At 38.9% G+C, this 17,158-nt stretch overlaps 1 protein-coding gene across 2 annotated transcripts in view; it reads right to left on the reverse strand.

Moving 5' to 3' along the window:
- The window catches only part of LOC122815449 (zinc finger protein 252-like), a 304,744-nt gene that overhangs the window by 127,943 nt on the left and 159,643 nt on the right, over window positions 1-17,158 (reverse strand). For both annotated transcript variants that reach the window (XM_044087954.1, XM_044087952.1), the window contains exons 6-8: window positions 9,156-9,377; window positions 7,747-7,974; window positions 7,083-7,304 (exon numbers count right to left, since the gene is read on the reverse strand). In XM_044087954.1, coding sequence (XP_043943889.1) covers window positions 7,083-7,304; window positions 7,747-7,974; window positions 9,156-9,377 — 672 coding nt within the window. The remainder of the gene's footprint in view (window positions 1-7,082; window positions 7,305-7,746; window positions 7,975-9,155; window positions 9,378-17,158) is intronic.

The following is a 17,158-nucleotide window of genomic DNA, read 5'->3' on the forward strand; positions in this document are numbered from 1 at the left end:
TTAAAAGGTAGGGCCCAGATTTGCATTGAACTCATGATTAATGGTACTACATATATAGAATTTGTGGATAAAGAAAATCTGCTGGCTGACAGGTTCAGTGAAAACTTCACACCCCTGTCCCCACCACATATACCCCAAAGCAGGTCATAAATGCCCTCTCCAAGGTCTCTGTGGGACCAGACAACATCCTGGGCTGTGTTCTACATGGGTTATACAGGAATTAGCATCACCATTGGGCAAGCTTTTCAATCACAGCCTAAGCACTGGCTTGGCCTAGCAGAATGGAAAACAGCTATCCTTTGCATAAAGGGGGTGCATCCACAAACCCTGGGAACTATAGACCCATTAGTCTCACCAGCCTTATCTGCAAGGCCACGGAACCAATCATGATGGACCTTATTAACAAAGATATATGAAATCTCCAAGTGCTCAGCCCCACCCAGTCTGGCTTTGTCAAGTTGAGATCATGCCTGTTAAACATGGTAGATTTCTCAATACAGTCACTAAAGCCCTAGATGGGGGCAGAACTGTGCTTATATGGCCTACCTAGATTTAGCCAAGGCCTTTGACACAATCCCCCACTCAGGTATCATTGACAAACTCACCCAGCTGGGTATCAACCCATATATTGTCACGTGGGTTGCAAACTGGCTCACTGATAGAACTCATATGGTCAAAATATGGGACTCCACCCTCCTCCAGCAGACCCGTAATCAGTGGTGTTCCACAGGGATCAGTTCTGGGACCCCTACTGTTCAGAATCTACTTCTCCAAAGTACAGGCTAAAACTAAAGGACTGTGCTTGATAAAGTTTGCTGATGACTGCAAACTGGGAGTGATCATTGAAACCCCTTGCAATGTCAACATCCTGCAAGAAAGTCTTATGCAGACTAATAACTGGTGCCAAAGTCATGGTCTTACAAAATGCAAAAAAAAATGCATTATCATCCCCTTTAGCAGGGGTGATGTTCCTGCAATCTAAGACACTGATAGCAATACCCTAAGCACACAGTCAGTGGTGAGAGATCTGGGCACACAGGTTGACAGCAATCTTAATTTCAATTACCATGTCTCCACAGTGGTAAGAAGGGCATTTTATATTGCTCATCTCATAAGTAAGGGCATTGCCTAAAAGAGGTTATAACTCCCTATACTCTTCCCTCATCAGGCCAGTAATAGAGTATGACACTCCCTTTAGTATGTTCCTTTCCATACACTGGCAACAATTGGAGAAACCACAAAGGTTCCTTACAAAGAAAATTCAGGGTCTTCAAGATCTGTCTTATGCGGACAGATTGAAATCATTGTCACGTTACTCTGTGTGTACAGACTCCACAGAGGCAACCTGTGCCTTGCATACAGAGTAATCTCTGACCCAGCATTAATGGAAGTGCTGCATATTCGCAAGTCAAATGGCACAGGGGTCACTTGCTCAAAGGACCATAACCTGGTATGTGATATCAACAGAACTTGACAACCTCAAAAGATTCTGGAGTACCATTAATGAGCTTTTACACACAGGTAACCCTACCCCTCCCAAACCGTCCCCAAACAGCTCCCCTCTCGAAGCTGCCATGTTTCTCAACTCTTTCTTCATAGACTTTATACAGAACTAATCAAAGTGAACACAAATATCAATCATGACACCCCTCTCCTTCCCTCCCACCAAGCTTTCTCAATCAAGCCTATCCCCACAACAGTTATTAGGTCTCTACTCTATAAACTTAAAACCTGCTCCCCTTCGGCTGATAACCTGCCCCCCTTATACCTCAAACTTGCAGCCCCCTCCATTGTCTATCCAGTCTCCATACTTATTAATTGGTCAATTCAGGAAAACCTTCTCCCTCAAATATGGAAAAAGCCCTATATTATACCCCTGCATAAGGGTTGTAACTTCACCGACCCCTTAAATTTCAGGCCTATCGCTAGTCTATACCCTATCTCAAAGATCCTTGAAAAGTGAATTCATAAACAGCTCATTGCACATCTCATTCAAGAAAATCTCCTCACCCCTACCCAACGTGGCTTTCGCCCTCATCATAGCACTACTACCACACTACTGTTCTTCACTAACTCCATCTCCACTTCTTTCAATAACAACAAACTAGTGTATTCTTTCTTCCTTGACCTCTCTATGGCTTTTGACACTGTTTCTCATAACCTCCTGCTCTCCAAACTTGCTTCCTTCAACCTCTCTAGCTCAATCTGTCAAATGGATGTCAGCTACTTCTCAGTTCCTTCCTGTTCTAACTGGCATCCCCCAAGGCTCCATCCCGGGTCCCTTACTATTTAACATTTTTACTAATGATCTCCTCCAATCCTGCCCCCAATCTAAACTCATACAGTATGCACATGACTCAACCATCATCTCTACCTCTGACAATCTATCCCACCTACATACCCTCACTCAAGACACACTACACTCTGTCAAAAGATGGCTCACAACTAACCAACTCCTTCTTCACCCCAATAAAACTAAACTTTTTCTTTTCCTTCCATTACCCCTCCAACACCTCAAATCTTTCTTCTCAATCTCTTCACTAAACACAGCTATTCAAGCAGAGTCTCATACTAAACTTCTCTTTATACTTAGAGATGACAAACTAAAATGTGACTCCCACGTCAACAACTGCATCAAAAGGACCCACCAGAAACTAGAATTGCTCTACAGAAATAAAAAATTCCTTACACAAGAATCCAAAGTATCCCTTGCTCAAGCCTACCTTCTACCTACTTTACTATATGTCACCCTTATCTTTACTAACTTACAAAAAAATCTGTTAACCAAACTCGAACTTGCATATAATAAAATATCTAGGTTTGCCACCAATCTCCCCTATCGCTCTCACCACTGCTTCTCCTTAAAAAACTCCACTGGCTAGAATTCCATTATCAACTCCTTCTACCTCAACTCCCCTTGACACATACCATCCTACGTCAACCCCTAGCCTGTCCTTCATTAGCAACTCTAATCTCCCCTTACGTCCCTAACCAGGAGCTTCATAGCTCTGACCAACCTCCTCCAAGTTTCCAAACATAATAAATCCATAGGAAAAAGTCTTTATAGTCACCCAGTCTCTACCTCCTGGAACAAACTCCCTCTCTATATCAGATCATACCAAAACTCTTCCAATTTCAAACCAGCCCTAAAGGAATACCCACTCAACTCCTGAACCTTCCCCCTGTAAAGATCCTACTTGAAGCAAATCCTCACCTGCCTTTTTCTCCCTCTAAACCGCTGTCTCTATTTCTTACATCTTGTACGTTCTACTTCTGTTTCAGTAACAAGCACCTTTTTCTTAACCCGATTTACTGTATCAGACAACTCTCACCTATATCTTACATCCATTTCTCTTGTCCATTCCCTACTATTCTCCAATTAGACTCCATGCTACGCCTAAGACTTGCCTACATACTAGTCCTTCCTTTCCTCTTCTCCTATCTGTTACTGAACAACATTTTCAATACATGTATTTTAAGATTATTAATGTGTCTTTTTATAAGCAAGTATAAGATGAAAACTGGTGGTTTTACACTTTTCTCAGTATTTAGAAATGTGCGCTAATAACTTAGACAATAAGAAAATTTATGAGAAGGTAGATATGAAAAAGTATTATGAATTATTTATTTTTTATTTTTATTTTACATTTGTTAACCGGGCTAGTCTAGCTGGATATATCTCCATTTTCAGTAGAGGCCGAAAAGCTCCACATAGAACATAACAGTGAGACATACTTTTAATAATCACAAAGAATACAAGTAAGACAACAATCATAAAAAACAAGAATGAGTACAAATTGCTAATAATAAACTAGGCGAATCAAATTCACAAAGAGAAGGTACAATATCATTAAAAGTCCTGACTAGAGATAGGACAGTTTCTAGGGCTACTTAATAAATTCCATACAGGAGGAATTAAGTAATGTGAGAGGATAGGAATGAGATAGTAGTCAAGAGATGAGAGAAAAAAAGAGAGACTAACAAGAGAATATGGGAAAGGTAAGAAAAATAGGTCAGAACAAAGAGTGAAATTGAAGTGAGAGGAAGGTATATGCTAGATATAAAGCACCAGGAGAGGTTGAAGGTCAGGAGAGGGGTAGAAAAGTTAGTCAGGAGTATTACATGAGCAAAGCCAGTGAGTTTGATATGCTGTTTGAAGAGGATGTGATTAGTGTTATATCCCTAGGTAGAGAATTCCATACTTGGCCTGTGGTATTAGTGAATAGTGAGTCACCAGCTAAGTTGTGAGCTTTTATGGGTTTGGTCAAGAGTTTAGAAAGCTGTGAAAGAATTGGAGTGTTATTAGGTTGGTACTTTGTGTGCAATAGAAAGTTGTGTCAGTGTAAGATAGTTTTGTAGTTCTAGCCAGCCTAGAAGTTTCAAATTAAGGCAGTGATGGGTTCTAAAGTTAGATTTCTTGAGGTTAGTAAAGATAGGAGAGGAATAAAGAGAGTGGATATAAGATGAGGATGGGGTGAGAAATGGTTTGATCCGTATTTTTCTGTTTACAGATTTGATAGTGTTGTTAATGTGTTGATCAAAAGAGAGATTGTTATCAATGGTTATTCCAAGCAGTTTAGTTGTAGAGTCTGGAGAGATGACAGTATTATTAGATAGGATGGTTTTTAGCATTAAGGAGGTTGTGTTGAAGATAGTTTATTGAATGCAGGTGGCTTGTGGGATAACAGAGGGCAATAAGGAGGAGATGTGGTTATCCCTTGTCTGTTGCAGAGGTATGAGTTAAACCATTTTATGGAAAGTTTATCAAATGAGAGGGATTCCAGGATCTTAATTAAAGAAGAGTGGTTAACCATGTCAAAAGCTTTTGAAAGGTCAATGTATCTACAAAGGAAAGGAGGGCAAACCATGTTGTGTTGATGAATACATTCTTGGGTGGTTCTATTTATAAGTATAGAAATTGGTAGGTCATTCTTCTCTCTTGTGATATATGTATGTGATGTTAAGTTTGTTTATTAGTATCCAGTCTAAAATGGTCAGCTAAGAAAGTTTTCTAAGATAGGTTACATACAGATGATATAAAGGGCAGTCATCAGGAGCAGGTGTAAGGATGGGGATGTAGAAGAGTAGGGTAGGCCTTAGGATGAAGCTGTAGAAGAGTATAGAGTAATTTTAAATAAAGGTTTTAGATTAAATTACTTTTCTCTGAGAGATGTACAGTATGCATTTGATAGTAAGGACTGTTCGATGACTCATTTTTTCTGTGTGCCTATGATTTTACAGAAAGAATAAAGAATATAAGATGGCAAAGGGAAAGATATTTTATAGTAGTAGATGTGACAAGTTTTTATACTAGCATAAAACATGTACATGGGCTAGAGGCAATATTAGATTTTTTAGGTGATAGTCCTACTACACATTATATACTGAAATTTATTTTGATTTGCTTGGAAATCAAATGTATGAATTTAATGGAGAATTGTTTAAACAATTACAAGGGACAGCTATGGGGGGCAGCATTTGCTTCCATGTATACAAATTTATTCATGGGTTATGTTGAAGGTTTGTACATTTATAATAATGAGTTTTTTATTAGACATGTAGTAAGGTATTTTAGATACATAGATGATTTGATTTTTATCTGTGAGGGTGGATATGATAGGGTGACAGAGTTTATTCAGAGCCTTCATAGAAATATGTTTAATATAGGCTTTGATGGCCTGCAATTAGCTAATAAGGTGAACTACCAGGATATAATGATTGAGGGTATGGATGATGGCACTATTAAAACAAAAATACATAGACAATTTGTTAATTATGATTATATATTACATGAAAGTAGTTGCCACCCATTTCATACCATAGAACCAGTTCCTTATGGTGAATTTTTGAGGCTTGAAAGATTGTGAAGTGATAAAAATGAATATGAACAAGAGGTAAACAAGACAGTCCAAATGTTTATTGATAGGGGTTACAAAAGAGATTTGATAAATGAAGTAACTAAGTAATTAAATAGAAAGAGGCTAAGATGCACTATAGGGAACATAAGAATAGAAGTAATTTAATGAAAGGAGAGAATATTGAAAATTTTATATATTTTGTTACTAAATATACACTGTTTTTAGAGCTATTTAAAGATTTGATAAAATATTACTGGGGCATTTTGGAAAGGGATGAGTGGTTGAATTTCTTAAATGATAAAGAATTAAAGTTCTCCTCTATGAGAGGGAGAAACATCAAAGATTTTTTTAGTTCATGGAAAGTTTAGCCCTCCAGTGTTAACAAGAAAGGAAAGGGTGGCTGTACTGGTTACTTTTCCCTGTGGAAAATGTATAGGATGTCAACATGTAGTGAGGAGTTTCCCCCCAGATTAATGGTAAAAGATTTCAAGTACAAGGATGTTTCAGTTGTAATAATGAGGGGGTTATATATGCTTTGAAATGCCCTTGTGGGAGGTATTATATAGGGGAAAGTAAAATAAGCTTTTCTACTAGGTTGAAAAAACACTTAAGAGATATTAGAAAAAATAATGAAGCTAGCCCAGTAGCCATACCTTTTCAACAAGCACATAGTAGTAATGCTGCATGGTTACAGGCAAGAGTATTGGAACAACTGCACAAAGAATAAATAGTGAAAAATGATATAAAAAGGCAGTTGAGAAGGATAGAGTCTATTTTAATTTTGAAATTCAACACACTTTTTCCCAAAGGTATGAACAAGGAATGCAACTGGAAATGTCTAATATAAAATGTTTTTTTAAATGAACAAATGTTTTAATTGATTAATTGTTTAATTTATTTGATTAATCGTTTAATTGGCAATCGTGTATATAAAGAATGTTAGGTAGGGACAAGAAAAAATACTCTGTAAAAGGCTTTCAGCCGAGGCACTAGAGGAGACTGAGTTCTGGAGTTTTTTTTTGTTTTATTAAAGCATTTTTGGAATTAGTTGGCCTTTTTTTTTTGTGGTTCATCAGGATTTACAACTTACCTAAAATAATAGTCTGGTCAAGCAAGCCTTGAAGTCTGCATCTCAAGTTAAATCTATATTTCGGCTTTTTTCTGTTTTACATATATAAACACTGTTTTCACAAGTCACATTCTGCCATTTATCCAAAAACTCACCTGATGTGTTATTCGGCTGTACCACCTCCAGTCTCTTCTGAAGTTTTATCTCATCTTTTTTCACAATTTCTCGCACAGTGTACTGTAGCGTGTCTTCTTTCCCATTTTCTGATATTATATTTTTGCTGTCTTCAGAACTTTTATCATCATTTTTTTCATCCTTATTCTTCTTCTCAGATGACGGCTCACATGGGTGTTGGGTGATGAAGCAAACTTCAAAGTCTATGGTTATAAAGATAAAGGGACAATTTTAGGCATACGCAATAAATACTAATAGTCATCCTGAGCTTAAAAAAAAATTACTTGCAAAATGTTTACCTCCACTTGGCTACTATGTCATATTAGCAAATAACTCCCTGAAATCCATCATTACTTTTCTAACAAACACAAAATGACTGCACTGCTCCTGTATCTTGTTACTGTGTGCTTGTCTCTCTTTAATGGCTCACTTTGTACAACAGTCAATATTTCAGATTTATTCTCTAGCTTGGTTCACCTCTAGGCATGCACAGACTGCCTCCTACTTACACCCATTTTCCAGTATGAGGGTGAAGACAGCTGAGGCTTTCTTGTGCCTCCTCATTTCCTTGTTTAAATTTTAGACAAGAAATTATAGGTGACTACTCACTATCAGTGTTACTTCTGAAAAACAGACAGAGCTCACCTGATTTGCAGTTCATCTCATCGCGTTCTGCTTCTTCTTCTGGTCTGTGTTGTTCCTTTATCATGCTCTCTGACCCATTGACCTGGGTCTGGACATCCTGTCCTGTTTTCTTTAAAACCATTTTGGAACTACTTGACGTTCTGTTTTCATCCTTCCCATCCTCTTCTTCCTCCTCCTCCTCTGAAGGCCGCTCATTTGGTTCTGTGAATACTGGCAACATAACGGAAGCTGAACGCAGAGAAAGTGCAGAATTAAGATAAAGATTTTAAAAATGTAAAAAGACAATAGAATAACAGAGAAACAGTGGCCAGCCTATATCCGTTTTCTTTTCACAGCTCAAATGTCTTAGCTAGTAACGGCCCAAGTCTTCCTCAAATACCAGAATTTTTGTTTCTGCCATCCTGAGCTAAAGCTATGCCTATAGCAACCAAAGAAATTAGCAAACAAGTGGACAGCTACTGAAACATCACCTGTAGGATTTAGAGGCACACGCTTTTCAAACAAAACAGGGTATTAAACAGCTTAAAGTAATGAAAAAAACTACTGACATTGAGGAAGGATGTTCATAACAAGGCGAATGATATCTGAATAGTTATTTGTTACTTTGGTACAGCTATTTTAAATCATGTTTTAACTTCTGATATTATTTATTATATATTACACCTTATAAAGGTATGGGAACAAATGGAAATTATGTCAGCCTAAGTAATTTTAGAGCTTACAAAATGCAAAATCTGCAGGAAAGACAGAATGCAATGGCACAGAGAAACTTTATGCTGTCATAACTCTAGGATCTACATTCCAAAACATCTGGGCATGCAGTAATATGGTACATGGAGCATTTACTCCATGTCTGATTCGGAAAGCTAAGGTTCTAACAGTCACCATTCAGCATAAGCTAATGAGGTCTGCAAGAGCCTTACACGCAATTACAAAACAGGAATCAGGCTTGCTATGCTGACTTAAATCAGTATGTACACTGGCCAGCCAATGTGCAAGACTCACTAAATGGTGAATTCCACTAGCTATTAAGTCATATTATCAAATAACTCCCTGTAATCTATCATTACTTTTCTAACAAAGACAGAATGTCTGTACTAACCCTCCCGGATATCTTTTTACTGGCTACTTGGCTCTTTTTAATGGTCTACTCCATGCATGAGCCAACTGTACGTTTTCTGTAATTTTGTTCACTTCTAGATATGCACAGATTGCCACCTACTTATCACATCAAGTTTTAGTATATGGGGTGAGAACAGCTAATGACGCTTTCTGTTCCTCCTCATGTCCTTATTTTAAATTTTAGTCAGGAAAATCTAGGTGACACCTCAGTACCACAATTACTCTGTATTTCTGTATATAACATTAGTATTACTCAGAATTACTACTGAAAAACAAACAGAGCTCACTTGATTTGCAGTTCATCTCATCGCGTTCTGCTTCTTCTGGTCTGTGTTGTTCCTTTATCATGCTCTCTGACCCATTGACCTGGGTCTGGACATCCTGCCCTGTTTTCTTTAAAACCACTTTGGAACTGCTTGACGTTCTATTTTCATCCTTCCCATCCTCTTCTTCCTCCTCTTCTGATGGTAACTCATTTAGTTCTAGGAACCCTGGCAACATAACGGGAGCTGAAGGCGGAGAAAGTATAAAATTAGAATAATTAAAATAAAGTTTTTACAACTGTAAAAAAACAGAACAACACGGAAAAAATAGTCAACCAGTATTCTGTTTACTGCTCAAATGTCCTGGCCAGTAATGGCCCAAGTCTTCCTCAAACATCTGTATTTCTCTTTCTGCTATGCCACGTTGAAGCTATGCATACAGCAATCACTAAAATCAATATAAAAGGGGGCAGCTACTGAAATCATCTGCAAGGCTTACAGCTACATGCTTTTCAAACAACAGAGGATATTAAACAGCATGCAGGAATGAAAAAAATGTCATTCAGGAAGGATGTTCGTAACAAGACTATTATCTGAATAGTTAATAGCTCCTTCAGGCTATATTATATCTACAACCGATGAGCACGTGTAAAAGATATCAAACTCTCACAGCCATGGCACTATAATATAAAAACTAGAAGTAAACAGATGTTTTAAATCATATTTTAACTCTTGATATTATTTATTATATATTAGAGGAAGAAAAGGTATGGACACAGGTGGAAATTATGTAGCACAAATAATTTTAGGGCTAGCAAAAGCAAAATCTGTGAGAAGCACAGAAAAGAAAAATGCCACACAGAAACTCTATGCTGTCATAACTCTAGGGGCTACATTCTAAAACATCTGGGCATGCAGTAATATACTACACTGAGCAGTTATTCCATACCTGATTCGAGAAGCTAACTTTCTAACAGTCTCCACTGAACATAAGCTAATGAGGTCTGCAAGAGCCTTACACCCAATTACAAAACGGGAATCAGGCTTGCTATGCTGACTTAAGTCAGCATGTACATTGGCGAGCTGTGCCATTGTGCAAGACTCACTAAATGGTGAATTCCACTAAAGTCATTCATCCACTTAGTTATTAAGTCATATTACCAAATAAATCCCTGAAATCCATCATTACCTTTCTAACAAAGAAAAAGGGCCAGATTCAATAAAGCTTTCACTAAGTGTACACTATATGTATACAAGAACATTCTTATCACATTTTTTGTACTTTCTAGTCACTCAGAAAGATTACAGTAAGTGTACATGTAGTCAGTCTATACTTATTTATTTACTTTACATTTGTTTACCAGGATAGTCCGACTGGATATATGTCCATTTTCAGCGGAGGCCTGGGGAGAAAAGCTCCAGATAACACAGACAGAATATAACAGATATGAGTCAAACATATTTACAAAGCCCTCTAGTAGGTACTCGCAATATACACAGTGTGTAATAGTATACAAAAACAACAGGTTGCAGCAAGCTATTATGAGCAAGAGATGCGCACAATATTAATTTAAATAAGACATTACATAAGTAGTGATTAATCAGGGTTAGTACAGGGACAAAGCCAGTACTCTTTAAAATAATGTTTGAGGCCTTTTTTGAAGAGACTTAAAGAAGGTTCGATGATAAGGTTAGATGGAAGTGAATTCCAAGTTTTACCAACGACGTTGGCAAACAGGGAGTCGCCGGCTGAGTTAATGGCTTTGTGAGTTTGGACTAATAGTTTATTGGATGATCGTAGTTGCTTTGAATCACTGTATGGCTTTATGATATTTTTAAGTGCCGGAGTATTTTCAGGGTGGTACAAAATTTTGTGTGCTACTATAAGCTGATTGAACAGAAGTAGGCTAGGCAATTCTAACCACCTGAGAAGACTGAGGTTTTGACAGTGATGTGTCCTATATGTTGAGCCTATAGCAAATCTGGCAATATGGTTGTAACAGTGAGAGAGCTCACTAAGTGCAGTTTTGCTCAAATTGGAGAGTATTGGGGAGGCACATAGAAGGGTAGAGAGTAGGTGTGAGCGGGCGATTGCAGTCCTAGCTAATGGAGTTAGAAAAGGTTTGCTTCTATATAATGAGCCAAGCTTCTTATTAATGGTTTTTATAGTTTATTGTAATGCAGATCAAATTTGAGATTACTGTCCACTCTTACTCCTAAAAGTATGGTCATCTGGAGAGATAGAGGTACCATTGTTGGATGTTATGGAGAAGGAAAAAGGGGTGGATCTACTAGTGGGGGTAAAAAGAAGCAGTTTAATTTTGTTGGGATTTAACAACAGACGGTGATTAGAGAGCCAGTTTTCAACTGTGTTAAATGCATTTTGTGTTAAGGTTTACAGCTTTAAAGGGGAGGAGGCTGTACAGATCAGGGTAGAATTGTCTGCATATTGAATGCAGGTTGCATTAGGGATGGCAGTATGAAGATTGTTGATGAAGATAGAAAAGAGTAGAGGACCTAGCATAGAGCCCTGAGGGACACCAAGGGTGATAGGTAGCAGGGTGGACAGTTTGCCCTGCCATAATACAGCCTGTTGTCTGCCATTCAAATAAGATAGGGAACCACTGAATAGCATGGTTATCTCAGGAGATGGATTTTAGGGAATGGATGAGTAATTTGTGGTTGACCATATCAAAGACCTTCAACAGGTCTAGAAATAGGGCTGAAGATAGCCTGTTGTTGTTCCTATTTTGGAATATGGTATTTGTAAAAGAAAGGAGGGTGGAGGCGGTGCTGTAATGTGGCCTAAAGCCATACTGAGAGTTGGCAAGCAGACTGTTCTGAATGAGACAGTCCATAAGCTGCTTATGGACACACTGCTCCATTAATTTGGCTAGTGATGAGAGAATGGCGCTGGGTCTATAGCTGGACAGTTCTGTTGAACTTCCACCTTTGTGGAGTGGGATAACATGGGATATTTTTCAGACTGAGGGGATAGTTCCATCAGTTAGTGTTCTATTAATTAGGATAGAGATGGGGAATGCTATGGCGTCGGCAGCTTTTTGTAGGTACTCTGCAGGAAGGAGGTCAGCAGAAAGGGTGGTTGATTTTAGTTTTTTGATAAGGGATTGGATAAAAGTGGTAGAGACAGGTTGGAAGTTAAAGGGGGGATGAGAAGTGGGTGTGTTTCTGGTAGAGTTAGAGTGGGTGGGAGTAAGTTGGTTAGCTAAGGACTGAATAGTTTCAGTGAAAAACTTATTAAAGGCAGTGGCAACAGTTTCTGGGGATTTATGGGTGTATTTTGATGGGGTCTATATCATATGAGCGAATCGCACAAATTGCAAACACTCATAATATCAAACATGCCAGACTTCAAACTTCCCACCCCCTGTTAAATATACATTCCAACTCCGAGATTGCACTACAGTGAGGAAAGGGTAAATATCCCATTCTTCACTGTACTGTGATCCCAGAAAAAGCACTTCGAGGTCCAGTACATTCGATATTATGAGCGTTCGCAATTTGTGTGATTCACTCATATGATATAGACCCAGTTTCATGGGGTTGGGGTAGTAAATTGTCCTGGAAGAAGAAGTCGGTTAATACCTGTCCAAAACTTTTGGGGATTGTTTTGGTGTTGAAATTGAAGGTTCTGGGAGTAGTTTTTTTTTTTCTGTCTACCAAAATGAGTTTTATTGTATCATTTCTAAGTTGACAATATCTCACTTGGTCGAGGGGGGCTTTAGTTGTTTGCCATTTGGTCCAGGCTATATTTCTAAGTTTGATTTTTATCTTTGTTTCTTTTGTGAGCCATGGAGCAGTATTAGATTTAGTATTTATATTACATGCAGGAGCATGGGAGTCAAGGATGCTCAGGAATTTATTGTTAAAGAAAGTTACGGCTTCATCTAGAGGTAGATTTTTTAGGATTGACCAGTTGACCAATTTAAGTTTGTTAAGCTTATACTTTGTGATAACCTTTATGAATCCCTCTCAATATTTAAAGCTGCAGGAATATCAGAAGGAAAACTAACAGTAGAAGGAAGAAGGTGTGAGTTATGTCTGTTCACTCAGAACAGTGTACACTTAGTGTAGGTGTTATTGAATCCTGGGGAAAATATCTGCACTAACCTACCCTGATATCTTATTACTGGCTGCTTGGCTCTTTTTAATGGTTCACCCCATGTGTGAGAGTCAAAGAACAGGTTAAAATGGATTTCTGTGGATTTTTTCTGAAAATGTAAAATAAATGTTCTACATTTCAGTGTGTAGAGTGCACGCAGTTAACTAACTTGGCAAAAACATATAGCTTGGCATTCATTGTTAATGCGAATCAGAAGTAAAATATGTTATCTCTTATAAACTATGCATCTTGCAAAATGTATTATCTACAAGCAAGTCAAGATGAACTCTTGTATGCAGCTGTGTCTCGTCAATATGATACGCAAGATAGGCCAAGGACAAAAGGAGTTTTTCTTCAGGAACAGAATGTTTAAGATATGAAAAACAAACTGTCAGCAGATCAGCTTGAAAGGAAAGACCTACTATTCTGGCAAATTCTCTAAACTGCTGATGCAGGCAGAAAAGACACTATAAAGATTGGGACTTTTTATTTTGTATGACAGACTTTGATTATTCTAAGTTGAAGTACATTTTGATGTATATACCTTTCATTGTTAAGCTAGATGTAAACCTTGTATGCAGTAAATGAATGTCGTAACAGCAGAACTGTCTCAGTGTCTTCATTGAGTAAAGGTACAGACTACTTGAATAGTGTAGTACCACTTTAACAGTGGAGAGACCAGTCCAATACAAAGAACTAGGGGTGTGGTGACCTGATGAGATGCCTCTCACAGTACGACATTCCAGTGCAGACCTTCTTAGATTCAATTCTTCTCTTCCTAAACTTTGTCCATTGACTGGAGGACAAACACTGCAGGGAAGTACAGTAATTCTCCTTCAGACAGTTGGCGATATACGAGATCCAAATTTTCCACTGCTGAAAATTTGTGTCACCAGCATCTAGTGAAAGACAACAGAGAATTCTCCCACAACTGATCTCCATGTCAAGAATGGCGACTTTGTCCTGAACATTTGTGGTAAATATTTTCTTTTGTTTTTCTTTTAACAATGAATGCAATTCATGAAAATACCAAGAAGTGCACTCAGTCTTTTACTGTTGATATGTCTGAATCATATGTAGATGTGTGGAATTATTTAAATACGTGGTATGATAAGCATGTTAGCACCTGTAAGTCTTTATTAGGGAAAACTGACAATCCAGCATTATGCAAATGGATTGCTACCTTTGATTGGTATGTATGTAAGGCCAAAGTACCACAGAATGCACAAAAATATGCTATTTACAATAATTTAAATGTTGCTTTTTGCATGCCTTGTCATAAACATATTGTACAATACAGTACAGTTGTGTACACTTACCATAAATGTAGATGTTCGAGTGTATTCACTGTTGCAGTCATTACAATTGGGTTATCCTGCTGGCAGGCTACCCTCAGTCGGCCTGAATTCCAAAGTCTAGGTCTGGCATCAGTTGCTGTCACCTCTTCCCTGATGTCAGTGCGCCAGGGGTATAAAAGTTGCAGCTGACACCATTTTCTTCAGTTTTTCTTGCCCCAGATGTCAGGTGCCCCCAAAAAGGTAGGCTAAAAATATGTCAATAAAACATGCATGCACCAAAGTATATATATTTGCCTTCATCTACAAGCAAATACGCCACATAGGTTGTATAGAATAGAGAACTACAGATAAGTTCCAGCACAGAAATCGGGGATGGCGGGTGGGTAACCTGGACTGCAACAGTGAATACACTCGAACATCTACATTTATGGTAAGTGTACACAACTGTACTATGTTCTTCGTGTTTCACTGTTGCAGTCATTGCAATTGGGTTGAATCCCAAAGCTAAGGTTGGGAGGCTGGAGCTAAATAGCATTAGGAGTGGCTATAAGGTCCTGCAGAACTGCAGTGGCAAAGCCTGCCCTGGATTTAGAATAGAGCGGTAAGTGATAGTGCTTTGTGAAGGTGTGTACTGAACTTCAAGTAGCAGCCTCTAAAATGTCTTTGGTTGATACTCCCCTGAGGAAGGCTGCTGAAGTGGCTGCTGCTCTGGTTGAATGTGGCCTAATGCCCTCAGGTACTGGCTTGCCATGTTGTGAATAGCAGAAATGAATGCAGTGGCCTATCCACTTTGAAATAGTCTGCTTTGAGATAGCCTTTCCTTGTGATCCTGCAGCATATGCCACTAGTAATTGCTCTGTCTTTCTGAAAGCTTTGGTTCTGTTCAAATACAAGCATAGCTGTCTGTGTATGTCCAAATAATGCAGAATTCTCTCCCCCTTATTCTGTGGGTTTGGATAAAAGGTAGGAAAATGAATAGTTTGGTTAAGAGCCACACTGGACACTACCTTAGGCAAAAATGTCAGGTTTTATTTTTGGTTGTGTATATATAAAAATGTCAGGTTTGTCTTCAGAGAAACACTGTCTGGATTAAAAATGATAAAAGGTTCCACAGCCATGAGTGCCTGTAGCTCTGAGACTCGTCTTGCAGAAGTTATTGCTTGGAGCAGAGCTGTTTTCCAAGATAAAATCTTTACATCAGCTGTAGCGGCTGGCTCAAAAGGAGGCAGTGTGAGTTTTTCCAAGACATAATTGAGGTCCCATGCAAGTATTGGTGATCTCCTTGGAGGCCTTAAATTTTTGGCCCCTCTGAGGTACTGCCTTAATAAAGGATGAGAAAAGATTGGTGGCTCTGTATTGTAATGAGCCGAAATGGCAGAGGCATGAATATTTATAGATGAAAAGGATAGGCCTTTGTCCAGCATCTTAGTCAAATATTGCAAAATCTGAGGAATATTTGGTACAGCTGTGATGATTCCTTGTGCCTGGTTCCAAGCACAGAATCTCTTCCATTTTCCAGCATAGGATTTTCTAGTACTAGGCCTCCTGGCCTCCAAAATGACATCCATCACCGCTTTAGTGAGAGGTGTGTTTTGTATGACTACATTATCCGCCATGCTGCCAGATTTAAAGTCTTGAGTTGGCTGTGCAGGATCTGATTGTTCTGCTGGGACAGTAGATGAGGCACTTGAGGTAAGGTCCAGGCTGGGCATTGAGACAAGTTCTTTAGGATTGGATATCAGTACTGGTGTGGCCAGTCTGGGGCAATCAGTATCATTTTTGGCTTCTCCTGTCTGACCTTTAGGAGTACCTTGGGGAGGAGAGGCAGAGGAGGAAAGGCATATACTGTTAAGTTTTTCCAGCTGAAAGATAGGGCATCCAATTTCCATGCTTGTCTGTGATAAGTCCTTGTGCAGAATCTCTTTAATTGGCAGTTGTGAGGTGAGGCAAACAGATCTATGTCCAGGCATCCCCATTTCCTTGTTATCATGCTGAAGACTTGTGGATCCAATTTCCACTCGTGGGGATCCGTGAGGTTTCTGCTTAGTTCATCTGCTAGAGTATTTATCTTTCCTGGCAGGAATTGTGCCTGCAGATGTACTTGGTAAGTCAATGCTGTGTCCCACAAAATCATGGCTAGTCTGCAAAGGGGGTAAGAATGAGTGCCTCCCTGCTTGTTTATATACCACATGACCGTGGTATTGTCTGTCTTTATCAGTAGTTGTCCCTGATGAAGTAGGCCCTTGAAGGCTGTCAGGGCATTTTGAACAGCTAGCATCTCTTTTTTATTGATATGTAGATGCATTTGGTTTGTGGACCATGTACCTTGAATACATCTTCCTGCCATGTGGGCTCCCCAGGCATAATCCGATGCATCCATTGTTAATGTCTGTGTGGCTGGGGGTAGAGTGAATGGCTGTCCCTTGTTCTGGTGACAGGCCTTCGCCCACCATCAAAACTCCTGTTGCAGGCAGGGAATGAGAGTATCTATTGTTTCCAGGCTGTGGCAATGTTGAGTCCAAACACTTTTTAAGTACCATTGAAGTCTCCTCATATGCAGTCTTGCATATGGAATTAGTAGAATGCAGGATGCCATGAAGCCCAAA

This window comes from Protopterus annectens, chromosome 11.part0, assembly GCF_019279795.1.
Source record: "Protopterus annectens isolate FY-2018-M chromosome 11.part0, PAN1.0, whole genome shotgun sequence".
NCBI classification, from domain to species: domain Eukaryota; kingdom Metazoa; phylum Chordata; order Ceratodontiformes; family Protopteridae; genus Protopterus; species Protopterus annectens.